Source organism: Rissa tridactyla, chromosome 11, assembly GCF_028500815.1.
Source record: "Rissa tridactyla isolate bRisTri1 chromosome 11, bRisTri1.patW.cur.20221130, whole genome shotgun sequence".
In the NCBI taxonomy this organism is placed as follows: domain Eukaryota; kingdom Metazoa; phylum Chordata; class Aves; order Charadriiformes; family Laridae; genus Rissa; species Rissa tridactyla.
In genome coordinates, this window is record NC_071476.1 from 7,556,995 (window position 1) to 7,574,755 (window position 17,761).

Consider the following 17,761-nt stretch of genomic DNA (forward strand, 5'->3'; position numbering starts at 1 on the left):
TATCTCTGAGAGCAAAAGCAAGCATTGTGGGCTGGGATGGGTCTAATTGGCAACTGGAAAGGCGCATACCTGCACAAGCACACGGGATTTTAATCCCCGTAACAGAAACCCACAGGTTCAACATCAGAGCTGGTTTTATGGACGGAGGAAAAATGAGGTTCTATTTTTGATTTCAGGTAAGAACTTTCCTTTTAAAGCCCTCAGCCCAGCAACAGAAGCAGGAAAGAGCAGTGGCGCGGGCAGGGTGACACGGCCGCAGTGTTTGCTGGTCTCGGGTAACAGCTTTGCATCACCCTCCCGTCGGCAGCGATACGGGATGTGACCCCGCACCTCCACACTGCGCCATGAGCGACCACCGCAGGGGGGGCGAACAAAACACCCTGCGCAAAGCCAGGGCTGCTCAAGGGTGGCACTGGGGAAGTCTGTTCCGAGGAGGTCGGATCCCCCCTCGGAGGTGACACTGTCAAAGTGGCCGTCCTGCACCTCCTGGCAGGTCACCATGGTCCTTTTGGAGAAGACACCCCCCACCCTGGCAGCAGCCCAGTGCAGGGGAGGGGACGCGGCGCAGGGATGAACTTAGGGCATCGCGTGGTACCCAGGCACTGAACAGCCCACGGTCTTGCTGGCAAGGGCACTGCCAAGGTCACCTTCCCCCAGCCCGACCCCAGTGACTGCGGCCCCAAGCGATGCTCCAAGCCCTTAAAAAACCCAGGAGGTCACAAAATGCTGGTCATCTTTGTGGGTCATCTTTGACCCACAAGAAACTTTGGGCCATCTGCTAGGTTTCCCAGGCTCGCAGCAGTGCAGCTTTTCTTGGAGACACCCCAGCCCTCCATCATTTGACGGAATTTGCCCAGAAAATCCGAAGTGTCTTTAGCTGAGAACACAGGATGAGTGCAAACACCCCGTTTCCAAAGGGGCTCCTGCCTAAATCCCAACAGCTGGGAGATGAACGGAAAACAGCAGAGTTGGGGCGAGCAATGGGCAAAGCAGAGCAAGGCAGGGTGGCCCAGACCCCCAGACCTCCCACAGGAACTCTCTGTACCCCCCGGAGGGTTTTATAGCACCCCTAGACTGTCCGAGAGCCCCACGGGACCGGTGCACCCGTGGGGCAGCTGAGCACGTGCAAACTCATCACCTCCAGCCCCGCATGCTGGGGGAGGTGACAGCGCTGGAGGAAGTCGAACAAAAACCCAATTCCGTGTAAAAACCAGATACAATTGTCAAGGATCATGTCAAACAAGACTGTTTTGTTATGGGTTTTGTTTTTTTTTTTACTTCCCACCCCAGCCCCGTCTGCTGCCGAGCCGCTGATGGGGAAGAGCCGGAGGTGCGTGAAGCATCCGCAGAGCCAGCCTGCATCTCCTCGCCCCCCAAGCAAATTCAAGAGCCCGGCCACGCTTTGTGCCTGCCTCCTGGATGCTCCTGGACACTGGCACAACCAGCACGACTGTATGGTCCTGGATAACATACGCCATGGAAGCGCACGGCCCACGCGCTGCATTCACCATCGGTGCACAGCGCAGAAGTCGCGGGGGATCAGCCCTACTGCGGGGCGGGTAAGTCTGATTTTATCACCGCAAAGCGAAATCAGGCTTCAGCAGCACATCACAGGGTTTGTAAGACAGCGTCCCAATCCCCTGGGGCTGCAGGGGAGCATTTTACACCCCCTGCCCCACCAGGGACCACGTCTACGACATGGTCTCTCCTGCAGGACCTCGGTAATTCAGGCTGATGCCCACAGGGGAGAGATGGAAGAGGCTCCCACGGCCTCGGGTGTAACTCCACAGTCTACATGCAGGAGGGATCTGGGGCTGGGACTCTTAACCCCGCTCCCCAAAGCAAGGAGCCTCCAGCGGCACGGGTCAACTCTGCGCCCATAAAATCAGACTTACCCAGTTGTCCCAACACAGTTTCGTTGACTGATTTCCTTTTCTCTTTCTTCTCAGGACTATTTTTTCTACCATCTCTTCCTTTCCTTCTCAGGTCACTTTTCTTACCCTTTGTCTTCTTCCCCGTTTGTTCTGGCATTTTTTAGAAAAAAAGGAAAACTCCGTGTGAGACGAGGCATCAGGGATGCTGCGGTGAGCAAGTTCCCCTGGGGCACACCCCTGTGGTGGAGACCTGGCCCAGAGCTCCGAACAATTCCAAGCCAAAGGGAGAGCAGCGGCCACCTTTTGGCCAACTGTAGGCTAAGGTCTCTATATATTAAGAAAATCTGAATCCCGTAGGTAATATAAAAAAGAGGTTTGGGCCTTGGGCATGAGCTTAGTGTGAGCGCAGGAGCAGTCCCACTGAAGGCAGGGGACTCGTTGGAGACCCTACAGCCACCGACGTGTCCTCCTGGAGCTGGGCTTTGGGGTGAGGACCCGCGGCAGCAGCAGAAGGGAATAACCCCGAAGCCTGCTTTGACACCTTGCAGGAGACATGGGGACCTCCAAACCCGGCGGTGTGTCACGCATCACCGCCAAGAGCATCTCCTGGAGGAATTCAGCCACAAAGCATGTTTGACAGCAATGCTACCAGCAGTGTTTTAAAGCAAGCTTTGATTTGATTTGACCTTTCGGCGATAGTAACTGCTCATACTCATACTATGCGGGGATAAAAAAACCCCCAAAGCTATAAAATTTAAGCAGTGTATTGAGCATACGTAAATGGAGTAGGAAAGATGACCAGCACTGCCTATGGAAAGCCAGGGATATAACTCTTAGCTATGCAGACGTTCAGCTAAAAATCAGTATTTCCTAAACGGCTTTGAACTTCTACTGGGTTTATCCCTCTTGGGTAAACAGGACAAATACCCTATAAAAGTACGACTTCTATTGCCAAGCAAAATACTTCCAACAGTTTTTACTTACTCCATTAGGTCACTCTCCCGCAGAACTCCACGCTAAAACTTCTATTAATTTTCAGAGGGGGAAAGATACTGCCCTTACACCAAAATGTGGGTAGCTGACGAAGTGGAGGCGAGACACGCGTTTTTTCCGAGTCTGGCACATTGAACCTGCGCAAGCTGTGCAGCTCTCGGAGCAGTGATTTTAAGAGAGGAATTGGTTTATTGTGTCGTCCAGCAGCGACCTGCAAACAGCCTCAGCAGAGAGGCCGTGGACAGGACGGGTGCCAGGGAATAACCTCCGCTCCCCCCTTGCCGCGGCAGTGGAAATGTACCAGGCGAGAAGGGGAGGGAATTCGCATCGCACCTGCCCGAGTCGGGATGAACAGAGGATTTACAGCCCCAGGAATCCCTCCTGACCAAACGACCCGCTGGACGAAAGAAAAGCCAAAGGAAAATTGGTATTTGCTACGTTCCTGCCAAAGAACTGGAGGCAGGCAGACGCATTTTTCACTTCGCTTACAAAATAAGAATCTGACTTCGTTTAGACAGTGCAATGTGGCTAAAGAGAAACCCGAGCAGGACTTTTTGAAGAGGAACCTGTCAAAATAGTAGCCGTATTTCAAAGCCAGACAGTGTTTACTTTCCACTCCATACAAGAAAAATACAGGGGAGAGAGGTGGGTTCATTTTACACAGGCAGTTCTCACTAATTTTATTTAAAATCTCCTGCTTAAATGATCATTTGTCAGCGAGAAAAATAAACCCTTCCACTTCTGAGTTTTATGCGGGAGCCATTCCAAAAAAAACTTTGTGCCAAACCCATCTTTGGAATAACCCCAACAGATTTTGGTCGATGACTACCGTCACAGCAATTAAAAACTGGCCTCATCCAGGCAAAATAACAGAGACTTCTTCCTTTCTCCAAGAAACCCCAGGGCAGCCCGGTCGGGAGGTGTGCCGAGGGGATGCTCCAGGAACCGTCCCCCCGCTTTCAAATCAGTCAGCGCTTCGTAATGATGGAAAACGCAGTAATGAGTTATCCATAGCTTTGGTCCCAAGTGTCTTTATCTCTAAGTGCCATCAACTGGCACGGCACGGCTTAGCAAACGCGTGGGGCGTTGGGAGCACTTGGCAGCATCAGGGTCTACGATGGTGCGTGTTTGGAACGGGACCATGATGCAACAGCTAGGGGCTGAGGGAGAAAATAGAGACAGCGCTGCTTTCCGTGGCTCTGCTGCGCGCTGCCACGCGGGAATGGCATGGGCACGGCCGTGCAGCTGCCGCGGGAAGGGCAGACGGAGGCTGAGCCCTTCTCTGAGCTCCTTCCACCGGCCGCCCCTCCGTGCTGTGCTGCCGCCAGCCCCAGCACTCGCTCCTGCCATCGGGCAGGACCTGGAGGGCAGCGGGAGGACCACGAGCTGCACTGGGAGGAGGCACCTACCGACGCTGTGTCATAGTCTGGCCAGCACTATGGCTGTCACAGCTAACCGGGCCAGCCCCTCTTCCCACCTTTGGGATCGCAATTTATGGCCTGATGCTATATCCTGGCAAGGGAATTCCTCCCGAGCTTGGGAGACCCTATGCATCGATGCCAAAAAGCACTTGGATCCCTCATGTCCTCCCGGCATGGGAAGGACCCAGATGCCCAAACCACCTGGAGATCCCAGGACCAAATTCCCACAGCCGGGCCCCTTCCCTGGCAGCAGCTCAACCAAAATGCCCATCCTGGGAGAGACGAGCAGCTCAGCTCGGTCAGGTCAGAGCAGAAGATGAACTGGCAAACGCCAACCATTTGGGGCAGGACAGAAGAACATGTGCATCAAAACGTACGAAGCAACCCCCCCGCCTGCACACCCATCGCCGCCCCAGTCACCCTCTCACCGCGGGTTTGTCTCTATCACTCACCTTTAGGCAGAGCAAACATGATGATAATGGCAGTCGTGCTTTCCCCTGAGTACACGCGTAACATTTTCCGGAAGGGCAATGGCACAGCGCCGGCACATCTCCCTCCTGCCAGCTGCCATCCCTTCCCACTGGGGAGGGTCCCGGCAGGAGCTGCCGACTCCCACCCCGTCGTTGCAATACAGCCAGGGTCAGGCAAGCACCGGCGGTCAGACTCCCCAGGACATCTTGGGGAACGCAGGTCCCCAGGGGCATTTCCAACCATCCAACACCCCCTTTGTGAGGGAGGTGAGCTCAAAAAGCTTTCCTGGCAAACTACCCCGCGCCCGTCTCCTTCTGAGAGCTGCAAATGCTAAACCAGGTTCTCCCAGCTGCACTGAAGGGCATCACGAGGTCCCTGTGATCCCCCCAAAACCCTCACAGCTCGGTGGCAACAGCGCATGGCATCTGCCGTCAGGAGCTGAGTTTGCTGCTCTTGTCTTTTATCCAGCCAGTATTCCCAAGCTGGAGCTCCCTCCAGCAGCATCACTGCCGGGAGCACCACCATGGGGCGGGAACAGCCAGGAACACCACCTGGTGTGTGCCCAGGCTGGTGACCCATAGAATGTGTTGGGTTGGAAGGGACCTTTAAAGGTCATCTAGTCCAACCCCCCTGCAGTGAGCAGGGACATCTTCAACTAGATCAGGTTGCTCAGAGCCTCATATATCTGAGCCTCATATAGCTCATGTATCTCGTATATCTGGTTCAGCGAGGACATATGGAGCAACGCAGTGTCACTGATCTGTGTCATGGGGACTGAGACTTACAGGACCCACATCTCCCCGGAGCAATCCCTGGGGTCCCGGCCACTCCTGCCCCACACTGCCGCCCGGCTCCAGCCATTGAGAGGAATTTGCAGAGGCTCGGAGTCACAAACATCCCAACGTACGCATTTCCCAGCCTCCAAAACTTCAGTCAAAGGAAACTTTTGTCAAAGAAAGCTCAGCCCAGACGGTTCCTGAAGAAACCCCAACCATGTGATGGCTTCAAACGCAACTCCAAAGCCACAAACACAACAACCGTCGGAAGAGCCTGCCAAAGCGCCAGATGCTGCTGTTGGAAAAACTGTTCTGCAGCCACAGGCTTTGGTCTGAGCTGCCACCGATGGGAAAGGAGGAGGGAGCAGGAGCTGTGGGCTCCGGCACCACTTGTGCAAAAGGGAAAAAAAAAAAAAAAAAGGACAGAAGGGTATCAACTTTATTTCAGCCCCTTAAAAAAAAGGGCCAGAGGCTTTGCATGCAGTGGCATGACGTTCCTCACTAATAGGGATGGGGGGCAGAGGAACCGCAGCCGACCAGAGCTAAAGCAGCTGGTCTCTAGGAGCAACAGACACCCCACCAGCAGCTTAACCTCTCATTCTTGACGAAGCCAAAGGCATCTGCAACGAGTCCAGCGCGAGGGCTGCTGGCCCGTGCCAGGGAGCCAGCTGCCCCAGACCAGCCCCGGCGTCTGCAGCCCCGTGCCCAGGATCTGCCATCTCCTCCCAAACGGCTCCTGCTCCACAAAAGTCACCAAAACGCTGCCTTAGCATCACCACCTAACCAAACCTCGGTCTTTCTGACCGATTCCTGGGGAGAGGAGGATGGAGAGGGATCTGTGTAAACAAGGCGCTTCAACACTCCGGTCACCTGGGGTATGGCTTTACTGTGCATTTCTGAAGAAAACTGGAGATGGGCAAAGAGTCAACACACGGACCGTGCTTAAGTAAGACGGCAGGGGAGGGGGCAGCTCTGGTTGCCTTGGGGTGGGGGCTGAGGCTTGGGCATGGCTTCAGAGGACGGCAGGGAGAACGTTTGGGAGAAGAAGCTCTGGTAAGCGGTACTGACCTGGGTAAAGATCTTTCTCAATAAGCTTCATCTGGAGATGGAAGATCTGCTCCTGGAGTTTACAAATGGTGTGTTTCATTTTCTCCCGTCTCGTCACCATGTAACAGAGATTTCTAACCTACAGAAACACAAGAAACAGCGTCTGGATTAGGCAGGGCTCGAAGCGGGTCCCCTCAAGCTGCGTGGCTGCTTCTGCCGCCCGGGGAAATCCCTGCTCCCTGGGTCTCGGTCCTCTTCATCTCACCATCATCCGCGCCACACCAAAACTCCCACCAGGGCTCTTCGGATGCGCCAGGACTAGGGTTGAGGGCTCCTGATCGAAACTGAGTAGTATGTATGGGACGAAACCATGCAGTGGATGATTCAAAGCCTAAATGTTCTGGCTCCGACAGCCAGGACCCCATGGGGGGATATGAGGAGGGCTGGTCGGCTTCTCCAGCACACTCACTGAGCGTATTAAAGCCGTAAGGAGCATGGTATCTCCAGAAACATGCCTTGGGTTATGCCACCAGCACGTCCCTCTGTGGCACCAGGTCTCCCTGGAAAGCCCTGCACACGCCGGCCACACCGAACCCCCCCACCCCGAACCACAGCAGCCACCTTGGAAACCCCAACCGCGGCTCCTGCAGCCTCTGTCCCGGCACGGGGCACAGCTCGGCCACCACTGCTCCCAGAGCTTGGGGCAGCAGCGAACTGGGACCATCCTGCCCGGGGGGGCTGGGGCAGCCCTGGGTCCAAAACCCTCCCCAGGCAGGGGGACAGGTCTCTCTCCCCCTCTCTCCTGTCTTGTTGTGAACACAAACGATAAGCAAGTTGATCTTTAACTTCTCCCATCGCTGGCCTGGATTCACAGGCAGGGTTTGCACTTTGCCGTCGGTGCTTTTGAGGCCACAAATTCAGCCCGAATAACACAGTGGGGTGTCAAACGGGGCCGAGCGCGCTGCTCGGCTGCTCCGAACCGTCAGGGTTAACCTTCAGTACTCGTTGCAGCACATCCTTTAACTCTGCTGTTAATAAACACAAAGTGACCAAGATGCACAAAAGGGGAACAGAGCCAGGAGAAACAGGAAAATTATTTTGTGATCGTACCCAGGCACGGCAATGGTGCGGACACAGAATGCTGTTTGAACCTCCTGTTAATTCTCACAGACCTATATGAAGAAGTTAATGTCTCTAAAGGGTTTGGAAAGCCTCGGAAGGGAAGATGCTGTAGAAGCGGCGTTATAATATAGTTACGGAGAGGCCCAGCAGACACACAGAGCCCCGAGCATCCCAGCCTCACGCAACCCAGCAGTGGCACCACACACGTGCCCTGTTCGCACCAGAGACAGAAACCTGCGCAAAAAAATGCCAAATGCTAAGAGGTACCTCGGTGTCCCGGGTCAATACACCAGCTCTTACCCACAAACTGCTCCTTTTACAAGGAGGGAGAGATGCTCTTTGTGGAATAATTACTAAGTTGGCTAAAAATACAAAAGTACAGCATTGTTCACACATTAAGGAAAAGTATAAAATCAAGAGGCTTATGAGGTAGAAAACAGCCGCAGCTGGCACAAAGAACACAACCCCTGTGGTTCCCTGATAAGGATGCTTGTCAAGCTACACGAGGTACGGGACGGGATGCAATTATTCCGCGGCTTTACCTTATGATATATAGCAGATACGGGAATGGGATGATACCATGAAACAGATAAGCTGCCGATTAGCTGCCCGCTCCATACTCGGAGGCAACATTTTGTCAAATTTTGATGAAATGCTGTCCTCTGCGTGAACTTTGCTCATTGTAATGTCATTATAATACCAAAACACACCTCCATCCCGAAGGCTACCCGCCTCCAAGGTGCGACCGCTCCTTCTTGAGCCTGCGCCCTGAGCTTCTCCTAAACTGCACCTTTAATTGTGAAGCGAGAGAATTTTACACCAATCATAATAAAAGTATGTATGACTAAAGTCACTCAAACTCCACCTTGAAGATAAAAAATAGTATAAAAATAGCCTGAGAGAGGGGGGATACCCAGGGAAAACACCATTGCAAAGAATTACATCACTGATTTCCGGGATCAGCCGACGGGCTGAGCCTCTCTTCCCCCCATAGGGACGCCTTTGGGTAAGACTCTGATTATACCAAGTGCTTTCTTGGGAAACTTAGAAATTTCTCTAGAGAATCTTTTTCCTACATTTATAGCCAGGCTGTATTGTTTATAACTTTGTCACGCGTTTTGTATACTTTCATTTGCACGTGCTTTGCAGACAGTGTATTTATCACCGGCAATCCTAAGAACCTGTATACCCGTTGTTTAAATAAACTGCACTTTTAAAGTAGCTAGTCGTTTTGGTTTCTCACTGAACGCGACCAAAGACTCAAGAGTGGCCGTGCTAGTTCAGGAGCACGACTAGACCGAAGGTGCAGTCCACTATTAGTGTATCCAAATCGTAATAGTTTAATACATATTAAACGTGATTGGACTGATAGCCCTGAATTGGACATCGCTCAGAATTTAAATCTAGCCGAACCTGGCCTCCCACCTTGGTGAGGAGTGTTAGAACACAAGGGGGTTTATTTTCTGCCAAAACCGCTTTGCCCCTTTCACGCAACACTCTTCCCACAGCCAGGGCAGGGAAGGGGCACAGCCGGGACGGAGCTGCAGGTATGAGGCTACCGATGTGCTGGACGTCAGAGCCTCACAAAACTACCTGTTGCCCTAAAGCAAATGCCAGCACGTAGGATAGAAAATACAGCAAAGTACCCAGGTGATGCTGGCCCAGTAGCCACGTACCGGTGTGGCTCCCCTGCCTCGGATCTGGCCAGCATCCTCCCCTCCGCGCTTCTCCTGCTTGCTCCGCCTCTCCCTGCAAACCGCTGGTGCATTTGCTCCCGGCGCAGGAAATTTTATTAACCAAGAGGGAAGCCCTAAGTGCAAACGGCAAAGCACAAGGCACAAATGCTACAGCAGCAGCGGTTAAACCCTGCTCGTCACACAGGGTTGCTGATACCCCCCCGCCCCCAGCAGCCCCGACACGTGTGTGATACCCGCTGGCATCCGCCTGGTGACGAATTTCAGCGTCACATTTTTTGCCAGCCCCGCGTAAGGGTGGCCGGAGAGCCGGGCTCTGTCGCCATGGCTGCGGCGGGCATCGAGGCTTTTGGAGGAAACGGAGGGTTTCGGCTACGAAACAGAAAACACTAATGGCTGCTAACAGGATTTGACAGCGTTTACTCCGCTTCCTGATGCCGTGAAAGAGCAAAACTGCCTGCAATAAGGGACGGAGGAGGTGGCCTGAGTGGAGGCACGGGCAGTGATGTGCGTGGGCATGTCCACGCTCAGGTGTGACCCTGATGTCTCCGCTTCCTCCCCCTCCTCATCCTCCAACGCCTCTGTACAGAGGAAGGCTGGGGTATTTCCAGGCTTGGGGGACTGTCCTTCCAGGGTCGGGAGCCTTTGTGCCCCTCACAGTGATGGAGCAAGCCAGGACCTCGTCCCACGCTCACCCAGTGTCTGCCACCAAAGGCTGTGACGGCAGCAGGACGACTGTGGCATCCCCTAATGGCATCGATCTTACCTAAGGACAATTCAGAGACACTTAGGTATATAGGAGAAAAAGCTGCTCTTTTTCTTTTTTTTTTTGTTGTTGAATCTCCTGGCTGCAAATACAAAGCAGCGAGCTCTATGCTGTATATTTCACTACATTCTCTTTTTTTTTTTTGGTTCTGGATGGGAGAAAACATCAAACTAAAATTTCTTTATGAGGAAAACAACTGCCTCTGGCAACCTGCATCTCCAAGTGTCTGGGCGGTATCTCTTCTCTATGATTTGATATTCCTGGAAGAAAACATTCCTTGTACTCTGCTTGGAGACTGCTGGTATTTACACATGCTTACACAGCTAAACACCACCCAGCGCCGCTTCCCCAAGCCAAGCTTAGACGCTGGTATGAAAGACTGGGAACTAATTGTTTTTTTGTTAAAGCTAATTCAAACAACCAGCCCTTGGAAAAAGCTCTTTTGGGAAAAAAAAAGAAAGGGAAAGGGAAAAGGGAAGGAGAAAGGAGAAAGGAGGAGAGGAGAGGAGAGGGGAGGAGAGGAGAGGGGAGGGGAGGGGAGGGGAGGGGAGGGGAGGGGAGGGGAGGGGAGGGGAGAAGGTTAAAAAAGGTCAAAAAGAAAATGGGGGGACTGTATTAGGATTCCCAGGCAATAGCTTTAATTTGCTGATGCTCTGAAGTATAGAAATGACAGCGGTTCAGAGCTGGCAGAGGGAAACGCCATCATCCCGGCTCCCCCCGCTTCATCTGCCCTGCCACTCCTGCCTCCCCAGCTCCCGGATCCAGATACCATTATCGGCCCCTGAAATCACAACCATCCCTGCCAGATTAATTGCTGGAAACACTAAAATAGCAACACGATGCCTCATGGACACCCTTTGAAGGCCACCCCTCCAGGCTGCTCTTCTCCCACCCCTATTTGATGTGATGCCTCACTATTTTCAAGGGAAACGGGGCGGCTGTGAACAGCGCCGGCAGACGGGATCTGGGATGCACTGGCAGCTGTGGGATTTAAAACCCTATCACCCATCTGAGCACTGGACTTTGATCCGGCCAGTGTTTATTGTTCCCCTTCTTGGAAGAAGAGCAAACAAACAGCTTTTCCAGGGCCAGGCCGGGAAACCTGGCAGGGAGCTGCCAAGCAAAGGCTGAATGGGGGAATGACCCCACGAAGCCTGGAGGCAACTCCGGAAAATGAGAAATCTGGTAAAACCCGTAGTTTTGACACAAAGAAATCAAAGAGAAGCTGCCGTGCCGTTGACTTTGAATGAGGCAGCTCCCGGCGCAAAGCGCTGTGCCCAGCGATGTGCAGTGGCTCCCTGCAGCCAGGGAAGTCAGGCCGGGAGCACGTGGAAGCAGAGGGAGGAAGAGCAGCCTGGTTTAGATTTACAATATAGAGAAGCAGATGAGGGGAAAAAAGTGAGCTGAACTTCCCGGATCCGGCAACGGCAGCCTGTTGCCCACTTGGTGCTGGAGACCCCTTAAGGGTGGCACCAGCCCAGCCCAACACAGCGACGGGAACGATGCAGCAAAGGCAGGAGCAAAGGAGGGACAGGCTGGCAGAGCGATGGCAATGATGCCCACGGGGATGAAGGCTGACAGGGCCACAGAAAAGAGACCAGTAACTTGAAATCCAATTGCCTTCACACAGGAGAAGGCTCTTAGGCTCCAAGACCCAGGCGGGGAGGTGGGTGCAGCAAGGGGCATGGGGGGGCTGGTCCAGAGCTGAAACCCCAGCTGGGCACGAACACAGTGCTCACCCGTGCTGCCTTCCTCCCCATGGGTTAAATTATGCCGCAGACCCACAGCAGCTTTTGGAGAGAGGGTTCAGGGGCAGCCAAGGGCAGGCAGGGAGAGGCAGGGGCAGGCAGGGGCAGCATCACCGCCACCTTCGCCTCCCAGGGAGCAGCACATCCCCTGCAGCACCCTCAGCCCCCGGCTCAGGGCACCAGAGCACCACCTCCACTGTGTCAAAGCAATGTTATTTTCCTGCTTTCCTGTTTCCTTGCCTGCCCCCAGCGACATCCTGAGCCCTCCCATGGTTTTTGCACCCCGGGTGTGCTGTCAAGAAGGGACCCAAGGAGGAGCCATGGATTCACCCCTCTGGCAGGAGCAGGAGAGGGGGAACCAGACAGGGCTCGGGTTTTAAGCAGGGGAGGATTGGGAGCTTGGCCCCTGCATGCCAGGCTCCGCAGCCCTGCCCTGCCTGTCCCCGTGCTGTGCCCGTGTCCCCCCACAGCAACAGTGCCCATCCCCTCCCTGCAGTCTCACGCTGGGCGCTGTGCTTCTTCCCCTGGGCTTCCTCCCCTCGCTGCCTCTCGCCTTCGCCGCCCCTCCTCCTCCACTCCAGCCTGCCTCTGCCCCGTCCCTGCTCCTTCCCTCCCTGCAGCCATGGCAGCCAAATCCGCGGGCAGGCAGCGTGGTGCTGCAGCGAGTGCAGCCCGGGGGGGCTCCGGCATCGCTTTGGCACCGCTGCTCCCCCAAAAAGCTGCTGTGGTGGCGGCTGGTCCCTCCCCTGCGCAAGGATGCCCTGTGCCACGGGGAGCTGCGGACGCCTGCATCCTCCGGCTCCATCCCCTGCCTACCTCCCCCAGCTCCATCCTCCGGCACGGCTCTGCCTCCGCTGGCAGCTCCCTGAGGAGCCGACCCACTTTCGGCTGCGGCAGGGCAGGGAATGCCCAGTCCCGCTGGCCCTGCATCTCACTCCTGCCATTCCCTCGTCTTTGATGTTTAAAGTAAGTAAATAAATTAAGTGTTCCTGTGCTTTGCTGCTGGAAAGCATCTGAGGGGCAGCACAGGATAATTTTGTGGTTTGAGACTATTAAGATATAGTGGATAGAAGCTGCAGCATCATCTGCCTCCCAGCCACCCGGTCCCGCCGATGCACCTCTCCCCGCAGACATTTGCTCTTTTGAACCCCCGGCTGAGACCACCACTAACTTATTTCATCAGTGTCAGCATTTTGGCAGCGATGACACGCACATGCTGAGCACCGGAGCCGACTGGATGGTCCATGTGATCCACCACATTTCAAAAGGCTCGCCTGGGGATAAGGGGAAGTGGGGAGATGAGTATGTGCTCCTCATCTCCTGAATAACGCTCTAGCTGAAGGGATGCAACTGTTAGGGGAGTTGAACTGAGTCAAGAGGGAACAGGGCTCGTTCTGTCTGCAGGCGCCAGCACACATTAAAGCAGCCCTGATGGAGCATCTGGGTACACCATTGAAGGAAAAGCTGTACTCACCCTCTCCAGGTCTTGCCTGAGGTGCATGAAGAGCTTTAAGCGTCGGTAGAGAACATCCTGTTCTTGCTGGGCCAAGTTGTCCACCTCATCTGTTTTTGGTGTCAGCAGCGGTTTGTTGGAATTTGCTTTCCTCTTCAGCTTCCAGTACTGGTAGACAAAATCCACCAGTGATTCGCTTAAGTCAAGGTTCTCCGCCACCTCCGAAGGCTTCACGAGTTCATAGAAGTCCTCCTCCAGCTGCTGGAGCTTCTGCTTCCGCAGCGTGACCTTCTCCAAGTCCAGCTGGGCTTGGTCGGGCTCTGTCCGTGCCTCCTCGGGCAGCTTGGTGGCACCGGTGCTGTGCTCAAGGCAGAAGGACTTGAACTTCACTTCATCGTTGTCTGCTAGAATAGTCCGCATGTCGAGGTTGTGGTCGAAGGCGCAGGTGACGTGGAACGCGGTGACGCAGGCGGGCATGGAGCACTGCGGGTAGAAGGACAGGGCTTAACGGCCAGGCCAAAGCATCATCGGTGGGGGAGCTGCTTAGCAACTGGACCACAAGGCTTACTACAAAAGCTGTGACACCCATCTGAGAGACAACACCTACCACGAAGAGATGGATGCTGAACTACAGGCACTCCTTATGGAGGAACACCTGTATTGCCCAAGTCTTACACAGCCATGAGCCAGACACCATAAACCCAAGCAGAAGAAACCCAAGGTTGACCAAATATCAGCGAGCACCTTCCCATCTTACCTGCTTTAATCCTCCTCTGTGACAGGCCCTGCTCATCTTTCACCTACCATCAACAGGAGCTTTCAGTGGTTCTTCCAAAAAGACATGTCAACAGCCATAGACACCAGCACGGGCCGATGGGATGCTCAAAGACTGGCAATGGATTTCTCCTGATGGAGAAGTTTTCACCTGTATTTCACCCTTAAACTCCTCCACTCTGTTACTGCATCTAAAGCTAATCTGCCATTTTTAGTGAAAGCATACAGAACACGTCAAGGTTTATGAGTGAATGTGGTATCTCAGAAGCAGCCAACGCTCCCGGAGCACGATGCATTTCTCCTCTGGAAATCATACGGCCTCTAATAGCTCCATTAAAAAATAAGAAAAAAAAAAAAAAAAGGCAACTCAACATATACAGAGGAAAACTTCACAAAACGGACTTTTTAGAACTAGTACAGTGGCCAGACTGTTGTCAGATTTGTATCAGATTAATTTTTTAACGATTTCCCTCATCTCATGCTTAAACGACTTTGGATCCCACAGGCAACAAATCTCAGCCTGGTTTCCTACAGAGCACCACCCCCCACCAGCCAGTGCTGTGCCCGTGTCCACGACAGTACCTTCTCCCCCTCTACTCATTAACTGGTTTTTAATGGCTCAGAGTGCCAGGTAATTATTTCAACCACAACCCATAAGAAATCAGTCTATTCCAGCTGCTAATGACCAGTTAAACTGCAATAATGAGACACTTTAAGTGGCCTATTACTGTAGGCACCGTATTTCAGCGTTTATAGAAGACTTGTTCTCGTAGGGGATGAAGATGCAGTCGTGGCCTGAAGGACCAGGCGGAGGCACGGGAAATTTCCTGGATGTTGATGACAAAGTATTTGGGATGCTGCAGAGTTTTACTGGGGCTTTGCTGCACTTTAATTCTCAAAAAGAGAAAAAAATATAAAAATATTCTGGTAGTAGTTGAGGAACAGAAGTTTTATGGTTTTTTATCTTCGTCCCCTCAGCCCTGAATTCTTGCTCAGTCACCCAGCGTGTGAACTTTTGACATTGCTGCTTTTAGCTATTTTCCCTTGACTTTGTTTATGAACCCGCTGCTGCTTATGAAAGCGAGAGACTTGCTTTCTTGCCAGGGCCAAGAAAAGCGTAGGCAAGCAGTGTCCAAGTCCTCTACTTCCAGGGCTCTCCAGGCCCTGCTCCAAAGCCTCTGAAACCAGCGGGAAGAGCTGGATGCAGCCCCTGCCACGGCTCCGGCCAGCCATGCTGGGCACTAACTCCTGCAGGCACCAAACGCAAGAAGATTATTAACTCCTACCGCCCCACTTACCCTCTTTAAATGTGTCCTAATGCCAGCCTGAAATCGCTCGCGAAAATAGCTGCTAGCGTGCAAAATCCGGGGTGGGCAGCGGGTTCCTGCCATGGCCATCCCAGGGGACAAGGCCTGTCCCAGCCACCCACGTGGCACAAACACCGGGTCCGTTCTCAAGTATTTATTTCTCGTAAAGAAGGAGGGACGGAGGGAGCCCAGCCTGACTTGCAGCGCCCCGATTTCCTTGGTGCAGGCAGTATCATCAGGCACTGGCTTTTACAGCGCAGGCGCTCGCTCCCGCAGCCATGGGGCAAGCGTTAATGCAAGGAGGTGGGACGAGCTTCCAGGCTGGAGGCCTTTGCCAGCTGGAGGTGTCTGTGATTGAGCTTTTTTCTTTGGTGGCCAAGACGGTAATGGCACTGTACGGAGCTACGGAGCTCCTGATGTACTCCTGATATACTCTTGATGTACTCCTGATATACTCTCGATGTACTCCTGATGTGCTCCATCCTGGCTGTTCTGTTGTAACAGCTTGGGGTGCTTCAACCTACAGCATCCTTTTGCGCTGTTACGGACACAAAGATCTATGGCAGAGAAAGCGGACACGGAGGACTCATCGCCATCGATGAACTATGCGAGCTAAGGAAAGCCACGCAGCGATGTCCCCTCCCTCCTGTTTCTGTCACCAGTGCTAATAATGGCATCAGCAAAACGGCTGTGGCTTCTGCCAGGACAACGTCCCGCCAACAGGAACGACCATCGCTCCACTTTAGGAATAAAGCAAATGGAATGACACCCATCCTGGATCTCTCCTCCGACAGATGGCAAGTGGTACTTGTCAGAAACCGTGCCCAAAATGTGAACAGAAAATAATTAGGCAGCTCAGCTGACAGGGCAATGAAGAAAGGTACCTGGTCGGCCGCAGTTACCCAAGGACCTTGCATAAACTGACAATAAAAACATATTGATCCACCCCAGAACGGCGCTGGAACGAAGCTGTTCTGTGAGGGAGGGAGGGATCTGCCACGCAGAATAAACCAGGCTCAAAAGACTGGTGTGGTCCCCGAGTCTGCTTCATTATCGACCGTGCTTCGTTATCTGACAGCACCTTTCATTCAAGGATTTCAGCATACTTTGCTTATCCAGGCAAATCCATCCCCAAACAGAATTTCGAGAGAGAGGGTGCAAACCGCACCAGAGATTAACGTGGGCTGTTAATTAGTCCTCAAACCACTCTTATTGGGAAGAAGTAAAGGGATGAATTTATTTGCCAAGGAGTTTACCAGCTTTACAGAGCTGCTCCGCTGCCGTTTGGGGCCGGAGGGGAAGGAAGCGGCTCCTCCAACAGAACTGCGAGGGGAACTCAGGAAGGAAAAATTAATTACCGGTGCTGAACTCCGGCCAAGCCATCAGCCACAACACTTCTGCGCCCTCACAAAAACCACCACGTGTTTTCTAGTGACCGCAGATGGTCTGGATCCTGGTAACGCTTCTCAGCCGAAATAGGCGACTTCAGCATCGCAGGCACCCTCAGAGGATGCGGGGCTGAGAACGGTGTGGGCGCTGCGCGGTGCACGCACGCTGCTCTTCCCCCCATGTCAAGCTGTAAGTTTTCAGGGCTCCAGGCACAATCGGATGACAGGTCCGGGAACCACCACACCAGTTATCCCAGTGGATGGGGACCGGTGGCATGAGCAGCCCAAGGGGAGCTGGCAGCAGAGGGCAGAGGAGGGATAATGAACGAGTGAGTGGTGGAGGACAACTTCCCAGGGCTTTGTCTCCAAAAAACAACAACAAAAAGAAAGCTGGGAGATGATGACAGCAGAAGATCATGCCCTTTGGAGAAGCCTGCCAGCAACTAACAGAGAGCTGGCATTTAGCGCTGCGTTGAAAGGCCTTGGTGAGCTCTTCCAGTTGCTCTGACAAGCGAGGAGGGAGTTGGGGAGGAGGGAGCCGGGTCCCAAGCAACTGTGGCCAGGACTCGGGCGATGCCGGAGCCCGGCTCCTGGCACTCTCTTTTCCACCTCAGCAATGCAAACGAGAAATTCCTGCTGGATGCTGAGCTCTCTTTGGCATCCCCTGATGCCTGACCACAAGAACCGCCATGAAGTCATGATTTCCCCTTAAGGGGAGCCGGGGAAAGCTGCCTCCAAGGCTGCATCCCTGCCCAGCCTCCAGGAGCTCCAGCTCAACTATGGCCACGCCGACTTACGCTGGGTTCACAGCTCTGTACTGGAAAAGCAAGGGCAGAGGCATGGAGAGCAGTGGGGAGCCCTTCCTCAGGCTTCCCTGGGGTTTTTTCCCTTTTGAGGGTCAAATTTGGACGGGGAAAAATACTCCGA

The 17,761-nt window shown here is 53.6% G+C and overlaps 1 protein-coding gene across 2 annotated transcripts in view; it reads right to left on the reverse strand.

Moving 5' to 3' along the window:
* The window catches only part of JADE2 (jade family PHD finger 2), an 86,844-nt gene that overhangs the window by 5,311 nt on the left and 63,772 nt on the right, over positions 1 to 17,761 (reverse strand). The window contains exons 9-11 of one of the 2 annotated variants that reach the window (XM_054217880.1): positions 13,387 to 13,848; positions 6,604 to 6,721; positions 1,896 to 2,024 (exon numbers count right to left, since the gene is read on the reverse strand). In XM_054217880.1, coding sequence (XP_054073855.1) covers positions 1,896 to 2,024; positions 6,604 to 6,721; positions 13,387 to 13,848 — 709 coding nt within the window. The remainder of the gene's footprint in view (positions 1 to 1,895; positions 2,025 to 6,603; positions 6,722 to 13,386; positions 13,849 to 17,761) is intronic. The other variant, XM_054217881.1, reaches the window with a different exon arrangement.